General features: G+C 47.7%; 1 protein-coding gene across 1 annotated transcript; it reads right to left on the minus strand.

Moving 5' to 3' along the window:
- Positions 1-480: 480 nt before the first annotated feature.
- On the minus strand, positions 481-8813 carry LOC149287259 (uncharacterized). Its single transcript, XM_089492996.1, has 2 exons — positions 6712-8813; positions 481-2164 (listed from the first exon to the last, which is right to left on the minus strand). Exons 1-2 carry the CDS (start codon positions 8811-8813, stop codon positions 481-483), a joined length of 3786 nt encoding a protein of 1261 aa, XP_089349122.1.
- Between the last annotated feature and the right edge of the window lie 783 nt (positions 8814-9596).

Raw genomic sequence — 9596 nt, forward strand, 5'->3', positions numbered from 1 at the left:
TATTTGTATACAGGTGTGACATGCAAGATACTGATGGGCATAATAATGAAAAAAAAAGGCTTTCACCGAGGAAGACCTGCTGACCTTTATCTAGGAGATACTGGAGTTAATTTACTACAGAGAGTTCGCGTATAAGCTGCCCGATGTCACTTTACATCACAAAGGTCCAACCCCAGCGAGCATCTGCTGCGGGAACAGCTTGGCTCGTCATGTATGACTAAATCCGTCTCTTCACGCATTGAATTATACATTTCACAGGGCCCCGCTCAGCCCTTCTTGCTGGAGAATCTTGGTCCTTTGTAATGAATAGCAACAGAAAGGAGCTGATACGGCAACCGCAAACTCTCCTGAGATTTAGTAAACTCCAGTAAAAGCCTACTTTCTGGACCTGATCGGATCTGCCTAGTCTCGGAAGGAGAAAAAAAACAAACAAACCAAAAGTGATAGTACCTCCAAACTTGCCTACCTTACATGTGGTGTTCACGTTTCAAATTGTGTCAGTAGAGCCCGCACCTCTGGAGTGAGCTGCTTGGCAGCCTTAGCTGCCTCTGTGATGGCCTTGCGGTAAAGGCCCTTTCTCTTCTTGTTAAAGCGGGACTGGAAGTTTTCTAAAAAGGGGGAGAGCTGAGACAACGCAAGGAACGAGGTGGTCGGGGACCCAAACCATGATATGCGGGCCTCCTGCCGCACCAGCAGGCCGTTATCTTTCCGGCTGACAGTTATAGTGAGTATGCGGGCGGGCCACCACGGGAAGCCGTAGATCTTTGCCCAAACAATGTCCCCAACACATATGGTCCTGCCATCAGGGGTCACACATTTAGAAACATTTTTGGAAAACACCTTTATTTTCAAGGAATTACTCGGCCTTTTCTCTTCTTTTGAAGAGGAGGAAGGTGGTGAAGGTGCGTGTATGCTGCCTGGGGGGAAATCAAAGTTTTCAGTAGAACTACACTCAGAGTGGGAGGACTTCAAATCATCTGTGCTATCGCTACTACACACCGATGCACTGGAAGAGTCGGCTTTTGCTTGATTTAAGGTCATATAAACTGGGCTATTGCTTTTGCTGCCTCTCTTGCTCAGGGTTTGCTGCTCATCCTGCTCGTCAGTCGGTACACAGACACTTGTATCCTGAACATCACCGCCGGCCTCTTCCGGGCCATTGGAAGGACTCTTTATCTCTGAAGGGACCTCACCTGCTGACCGAGTGGCAGAGTAGCGAGTCTGGGGCTTGACGCTCATCTTGGAGCTCCTCAACGACTCGAGTCCAGTCTTCAACGACGAGTCGTTCTCCTCGTTGCGGTACCTTTGAGGTTTTATGCGTAGTCTTGGCGGCAGGGTCCCTGAGCTTGTGTTCTGAAGGCGCCTTGTGAAGTGGACTTTACCGTGCGTGTTCTTGGAGGAGGACGTGTCCTTCTTACGCTTGTGCGCCTTCTCTTTGGCCATTTTTAAAACTTCTCTAGCTTTTGCATGATCCATATTTTTGCTCTGAAGCACCTTTTTGCCATGGAGTTGAGTTTTTCCTGAACTCGCCTGAGAACCCACCTTCACCACTTTTCCTCGGCCATGATTCAGATTGGAAACTTTGGCCACCGCGTTTCGCTTTTGGCTTTCGTTTTGACTTTTCCCGTTGATTTTGTGGTCGGTCTTTAATTTTTTATTCACGGTACTAACGCTTTCGTGCCTTCTCCGCTTTCCGTCTTCTGGCTTAAAAGAGTCATTCCCGCTCTTCCGGATATCCCTTTTGTCGGAAACCACATTTTTACATTTGTCGCACAAGACTTGCCTGGGCCGCAGCTTGATTGCATTCATGATGGAAGTGGGCTCTTCCCTGTAAATCTTTTTTTTCAGTCTTTTAATTTTCCGCGGAGGAGGCTGAGGTATCGACTGGTTGTAAGTGTCCCTGATAAATAACGGAGGAGGGTATGGCGCTCCTTCATGGAAAAGAGGTGGCGGCTTTGAAGTCCACATGTTTTGAGCTTTCGTACAGGGCTCTGGCTCCGAGGACTGTACGGGAGCCGTGTCCTCTGCAACTTTGCCGTTCTCTTCACTCGTCTGCTGGGTCTCCTCTTGGAATGACGGATTCTGCAGCTGAGCCGGCTCCTCTGGTTTATTCTTGTACTCCCGCTTAGGGTGAACTGTTACAGGTATTCCATGCGGTCCAAACCTAAAGAAAATAAAATAAAGTAATATTAGAAAAGAAGCTTGAAGTTGGCTATTTTATACATATACACACAATGGCTACTGGCAGCTCAAAAATATCTTTGAAGTGGAGGGGCTGAGAGACACGACCTTTGGCATTACTAAATTAAAATAGGCAACCTCATAAAAGACTATGGCTAACAAACATCCTGTTAATGTTACCTGAACCAAACAAGTTAACATAATAAGGAACCATAACCATAGAGCTAGAGAAAAAAACATCCTTCCCAATGGGGACAAATAGGTTTTCATACATATACACGCGGCTTATTTTAAATCTGCAGATCCTGAGAGAAGGAATATCATTTTTCCCCATTGTAATCATAAAATGTATACTTTTCATAAATACTAAAGTTTAAGGAAAAAGGCTTCTCTTGAAATAATTTCACCCCACACCCCCAATTCCAAACCAAACAGAAGTGACAAATTAGTTTTCTTGAAAGCCTCCAGCCCATTAATACATTTTTACAACAGATGCGGCAAGTGGGCACCCGTAAGAAAGGGTTAAATTCTAAAGTTAAAAAGAGTGCAGGAAAAGGAGATAATACAAATATGGTTATCTTGCATCTGCCTTTGAGAGCTCCAACTTCCATAACCCATTTCATCCTGGCTGAGGGTTTTGGGAGTTGTAGTCAAATACTCTGATAAGGCTACACTGTGGGGCACTTGTAACGTCACAATGCTTTATCTCTGCTCGCAGGAACCCGATTTGGTTTATTCCTTGCCGGATAACTGGCTAACCTCACAAGAGATCTGCCCTTAACGGAGATCTCGCATGCAATCCAGAGACACGAGAGACATCTGCTGGGGAAGGTAGAGAATGGCTACGGAAACCAACCGAGCCTATCCTACATATCCCCCACATAACCGGCACTCTGGTTGTTAAAGGACAAACAAATGCCAGGACCAACAACCCAGTACGGGGCAAAGCACTGATGCCAGACGTTTCTCGCTCATGCTCAGGGCCCATCTGTCTTGTCCTTCAACCACATGTTGTGACTCTACAGTGACGGTTCCACTCGTGACGTAGACGGGAAGCTCTTTACTAAATTAAATGTTTGTTTTGTCCATTTGTAAATGCATGAGGGGGGATTCTGCAGAACCCCTTGTATATATTTGCCCCTTTCCCCATCTCCTCAGCTGTATTTCTTTCACGTTGCCAGACGCTTAATGGAGTAAATCCCTTCAAATATCGCAAAACTACAACACACAAATGATTGGTAAAGTTTAGATGTTACCATGGAAACAGCAACCCTACACCGAACGAGAAAGTACGCCGACCGAAGCTGCAGACGCTAAATTCAGTCTGTATAAACCGTGTGCTTTACTGATAACAGCAAACGGGAAACGGACGTTTCCAAGCTGCCCTCTAACATTAACCTCAAAAATATATATTTTTAATTTGATAAGATTTACACGAGCAGCAGAAGCTCACAGACCTCTGAGAATCTATAAAACACTACAACAGATGGACCCTGCTGAAGGGACAGAACCTCAACGCTATATATATTTTTCTTTTAAACTGTATCCATAAAAAAAAAAAAAAAAAAAATCTAAAGGCCACACTCCAGCCATCATATGCACTTTAATGCATACAGTAGCTGAGTGGCTCCCTTTCATAATTGCCCTTTAGCAAATGCATTGATAGGGGGGGATTCTGAAGAATTTGCCTCTTCCCCTTTCCCCCCCCAGCTACTTATTGTACAGGATATTGTCCAGCCAACATATCTAAGAAGTGTTCGGCTCTGGCTGCAAGTGGGGGTCTATAAAACCCCCTATTGGCAAGTGAAGGCGCTCCCGATCAGTGGCAAAAATTGGACCACAGAGGAGCAGAAGCTGCAGCTGCTCATCAGGTCCCCAGACCGCTATATGGTTTTTTCCCCCCACTAGGGCTGTCAGGGACATTAAACTGTCCCTTTAGTATCTTCAAGGGCAGCCGATGTGAGTAAATGAGTAGAGGACACCTGGTTCAGTAAGAACGTCATACCGTCCGTCAGGAGAGCCTCCTTATCCTAGAAAACACCCGACAGAAAGTACTGTGTGCCCCTCGCCTGCTTTCGCTAGGCCTGAGACGGTCACGTTAGTCCCAACGATCCTAAACCCCCCCCGGTGGATCCTTTACAACCATAAAATTTGCAAACATGCGCTCACTCATAAAACCCCTCACATTGTACACAACGGGGCATTAAGTGCTGCCTAATAAACATTGAGCAAATTCTCCAAGCCCAAGGGTAAGGGGGGACATTTAGTATTAAGATCAGCTAATTGCGATTAACCAGAGACTAAAATATTTAAATTCAAGCACTAGCGTGTATTTACCCATTTAGTGCTACCAATCAATTTGTGCTGTAACAAAAAAAACATAAAGCCTGCGATTTTAAATGCCATTTAGCTCAACAAATGCATCTTCCACTAATGTGCGAGTATCAAGTACCAAAAAACCCTCCACCAGAAAACTCCAAGTCCGTTGTATTTAGTAAAGTGAACGGACACCAACTCTTAGTAGGTCTTCGGCTATCATAGATGAAAGAGCAGACAGAACGTAAACTACTACAGATACCTCAAAGCTACCGAACGAGGTCAGTGTTCGTCACGAGCTCCATTTAATGCTGGTGCTCCTCAAAACGATAACCACAGAACAAAGTGGATGCTCCATCAAAGGCAGGCATAAACCCCATCACCTAAAATCCAAAGCAAGCACCCCCACAGCGACTAAAGCTAAAAGACTACATGTTACGCTATTAACGTGGCTCCACGGAAGAGGACTAAGGAACTGGGGAAAGTAGACCCGCGTCCCACAAGCCTCTTCGTAGCCAGCAGAAACAAGCCACGGGGTTACTATACAGTGCAAATCTAGCTCTCTGGCTTCATCACCAGGGCAATAAATGGGCTCATCCTACAGAACCACTGCGGTGACAGACCCCGCTTTAAAGGTTTCCACCAGACTCGCTCTTGAACTGAAAAGAACGAGGGCTTATTTATAAAGTTCTCCCTTTTCCTGCCACTGCGTAGGTTTGCTACACCCCCCCAAAAGTCTTTGGCATGGTTGTGGTTTGCTGGTTGGTTAATTTATCCCAATCTACCACCAGAGTCATGTGTGCCGGATAAAAGTGCACACTCAGCTTACACACTCACACCCCACCCCCACGGCTGAGCTCATCGCTAAACCCAACAGATGTCTGGCCGTGCCACCGGCACAGGAGTAGTAGGATACGGTACAGCACAGGAGGAGGTACTTGGTGATGACAGATGGTGTGAAGAAGCATTGTGCAGCGAACGGGGGAGTATATGGCCAATTATGCCTTCTTTGTAATAGGGTTAAAGGGTCTACCACGGGCTACACTGACTAAATTTATACTAGCATATTCCTACATGATAGAAGTATTTAAATGCTGAAGTATTTCAATACAAAACATTGACCAAATAAACATAAAAGCCCCCACTGCAGCAGTAACTATATGTTTGCACTTTCTCTGCAGCCTGACGAGTCAGGCAGCACAGCTGAGCATCCGCGCATGTCCCCACTCCTCCAGAAGGTGGGTTTACTTTGTCCCAAGCTGCCATCGCTCCATGCCACCAGGACCACAGCATGATGAACAGATAAGCGATCAAGAAGCACACAGAGAAAACCGCATGGGGCACAAAGAGGCTTGAGGTCCTTGCCATTCATTTAAAGGGACACTCCAGCAATCATAGGCACTTTAACGCACATGATAGCTGTGGTGCCCCCCTTGCAAATGCAGAACCCCCCATAGCTATATGCTGCACGGAAGATGGGGTTGGCCGAAGACATCTCCGTATGTGTTGTATACTTACCGGCCGTGAAAGCAGCAGGCGAGGGTCTGTTTGGACCGCGCGCCCAGAAAGCACTAAGCGGCCCCTTTAATTTTAGACAATGACACAAGTGTATGCTACTCTAGTGCTATACCTGTACGAACATTGTTTGCTGTTCATACAAAGAGGAAATTGTAAAGACACCGCAGTAAAAATCTGTAGGTTAAAAGGACTGGTCGGTCACCTGGCTGCTAACTGAAGAGTTATCTGTTACTAAACATACAAGCCCAGCACATGCAAAATATGACTTTGAGCCACACGGAAGTGTTATTGTGGAACAAAGAGCTAAGTAAATTCCAAACTGTATTAACTAGAAGAATTTGCAAGCGAGTTGCTCCAGAAATGGCTTTTATGATTATGCTCCATTACTGGGCAAGCGACAAATCCCCTGTATGTAGATAACGGGGTGGAAAAACAACCAGTGTGAAGATCCACAAGCTGTTCTTTGATCTGTAGGGGGGCTGCTCAGTTTGACAAGTTGAAGCCACCTAATTTGACAGTAGAACATAGGCTGCTAAAAAACACAAATAAAGTTTAAGACCACCGTGATACTGAATAATTCTCCAGAACAGCAACTAAAAAGCACCCGGGTTATTGCTACAAACACCTCCTCAATATAGTTGGTGCACAGTTTGTTTTCTTATGACATAAATTCCAGGTTCCCAAAGCCACTCATACCTTTTTGACAAATCCATTAACACCCCTGAGAAGATCCTATTCCCGTGATGAAAGGAAACCACAAGGGCGTCCTGAATGATGTGATCCAGGGTGACCCGGACTTCTGAACCAAGGACAAGGCCATCGACTCCTCCTATCGCAAACGGATCCACGGATTTAGCACGTGCGGCGCAGACGTTCTCTGGATCATCCAAACATTTATCTGCGTTAGGAACAGCGTCAGGACGCTCAGGGTCCCCAGTGCATTGCTCCGGACCGTCATCACACCCTGTGTTACCCAAAGAGGCATTCGGTTCCTCGACCACAGTCTCCCTGTTCTCAGAGCTTGGTTGAACGTGATTTATTTCTACAGAAATCTGCTCCACATGTGGGTCCCTGTACAACGAAACACGATTTGCAAACCCGGTTGGCAGACAGTCCGAAGTGTTTCCAGTATGCGACTCTGTGTTTATCGGGCTTGGCGGAAGCCTAGATGTTACTCCAGAGATACAAGCGCCGTCCCGTGAGGCGTCCTCAGCCTTTTGAGTCTCACAACTGGTTTCAATGTCTTTAGAGAATGTATCATAATTAACGTCATTATTCACTTGCGTAGACCTTGTTTGGCTTTCATCAAGCATCACTTCGGATTGTAATTCTGTTTTATGGGTGATGAGGTGAGATTCGTGACTTTCCACCTCAGGTTTATCCATTGGCTGGTCCATCACAAGGTCGGGATCAAGGCATTTTCCCTCATGCTCAGAAAAAGAATCACACATGCTGCTTCCTTCGCTGCCATCAAACTGGAGACCATTTTCCTCGGCGGTGGCCAGATTAAGGCCACTGTGGATAGTCTCTGAGCAATTGCCCATCTCTTTACAGGCTGGTTCAAGCCCTTCCTTCTCAGAATTATTGACTTGACCACAGACTGTCGTGGTCTCTATCAAGACTGCTTCATGTTTTGAGTTCCCAGGCACCGATATGCTCACACAAGGCCCACCACCAGCTGGTTCCTGGTCTTGCTGCTCACTTTGCTGTAACGGCTGAGCGGTTTGACAGGCCTCGTCGCCTGCTCCGTGTATCTGCTGGACCTCATTAGTGATTCGTTCCTGAAACTCACTGGCTGCCTCTGTGTGTTCGGCCTTCTCACAAAGCGGTTGTACTTCCGCAACCCCCTCGGAGATTACTCCTGTACCCAGCTCCATTGGGATAGAGTCCTGCTTTCCCCCAACATCTTTAGGAACTGCCTCTTCCATTGGCTCAACCTTTACAGGGTCTAAATCTCTCTCTGGGTCAATCGCTATGGTAACTGTGTTTGCAAAGTCCTCAGTATCCCTGGGTTCTAGCTCTTCCATAGGTTGCACCTCAGGGTCTGACTGACCTACAAGTTCGACATCCTCAGGCATTGGCCCCTGGATTAGCTGTCCCTCATCTACTGAGGACTCCATGTTTTGTGAGGCCCCCTGGGGTCCTTCCTCCGGTGATGGTCCCATTTCTATATCCTCAGGGGGAAGGGAAGGAAGGATATCTACATCAGCTTCCCCAAGGGTGGCCCTAGGCCTTCCTTCAAGCTCCATTGGCTCAGGCTCTTTCTCCACTGGGCCCATAGGGCCACACTCTCTCTTTAGTTCATCTTTCCATTGCATAGGTTCTTCTTCAATGGACACCTCTGCTATCTGGGGCCGCACCTCACAGTCTGTCTCTGCGTCCTCCCGTTTAGTTATCTCTAGCGGTCTCACATCGTCTGGGGCCAGCTCTTCCCCCTCAGGAACAGCCCCAGGCACCGCAGAGGCACCTAAGGCACAGGGCATAGGCCTGAGGTCCGTTTCCCCGTCCCCACAGCCGGTTACCTCACACAGCAATGCGGGCTCAACACTTGGTATGCTCAACCCTTGCTCGTCCAGTCGCACACCGGCCTGCTCCCCATGCTCGGGGGGTGAATTGCTCTCCAGCGCGGCTGAAGCGGGTCTGGGCGCCTCACCGGATAACGGGGCCGTCTGTAACTCAGCCTTCAGAGGCTCCGAAGCTTGCTTTTCCAGCCGGCCATCTCCGGGGATCGGTTCGCTGTCTGGCTCTGCCGTTTCGCCTCCGTCCCCCGACCCAGGCGCACCAGCAGCGGCCGCCATTTTCTCTTTCGCGTCTCACCCCCCCTTTTCTGACTTCACACGGGCGAATCGAGCTTCGGCCTCCTCGTCCTGAGAGACTAAAAAATAGAACCTGCCCCTGGCGCACTACAGCGACCACTCATTGGCCGATATCCTACTAAGAAGCGTCAATCAAACTGGAAAACCCAGCGTACTTGCTATAGGCCACCTGAGTTCCCGCCCACCACAGGCAAGTTAACGTAAAAAAGAAAGCTAGGTCGCCATTGGATCGAGCTATGCGGTTGCTGATCTGGTTATTGGCTATCTGGGCTGCTCATCATACAGGGAACTTGCGGTCCGTAAAGTAATTTTCACGCCAATCATTCTACTCTTGCGGTCGTGTTGCTAGGCAACGAACCAACCGCCAGTAATGTAGCAGAGGCGAGCGGCATGTCCTCAGAAGCCAGTCAGCAGATATAATGCGCTTTCTACACACAGAGGAGCGGCTCTCGAATAACAATTCTGTATATAAATATTTAATACAATGTCCCACGTATAAAGTACAGATATTAAATGGTTTTACATATAGCGCCGTCATATTCCACAGCGTTGTGCAATGGGTAAACATGACTAATACTGGGTCGCAAAAGACGAGGAGGACCCCAATAATGCTGCTCTACATATGTTCATACCTGGGAACCCTCTGGGTCACTAAGGGGGCACTGGGCCCCGGGAGTGGCACGCCCCACTTCCTGCCCGTGTCCTTATTGCAAATAGCGTATGTCCCACCAAGTCGGAGGGGCTGCCCACCAGCATCAGTGGAAT

Source organism: Sceloporus occidentalis, unplaced genomic scaffold, assembly GCF_023333645.1.
Source record: "Sceloporus occidentalis isolate IW3139 unplaced genomic scaffold, rSceOcc1.0.p SCAF_62, whole genome shotgun sequence".
Lineage (NCBI taxonomy): Eukaryota > Metazoa > Chordata > Lepidosauria > Squamata > Phrynosomatidae > Sceloporus > Sceloporus occidentalis.

Coding starts and splice junctions, on each gene's coding strand:
- LOC149287259 (XM_089492996.1), bottom strand. CDS start 8,813: ATGGCGGCCGCTGCTGGTGCGCCTGGGTCGGGGGACGGAGGCGAAACG. Junction 2,165..6,711: donor TTAATGGATTTGTCAAAAAG/GTATGAGTGGCT, acceptor TATTTTCTTTAG/GTTTGGACCGCATGGAATAC.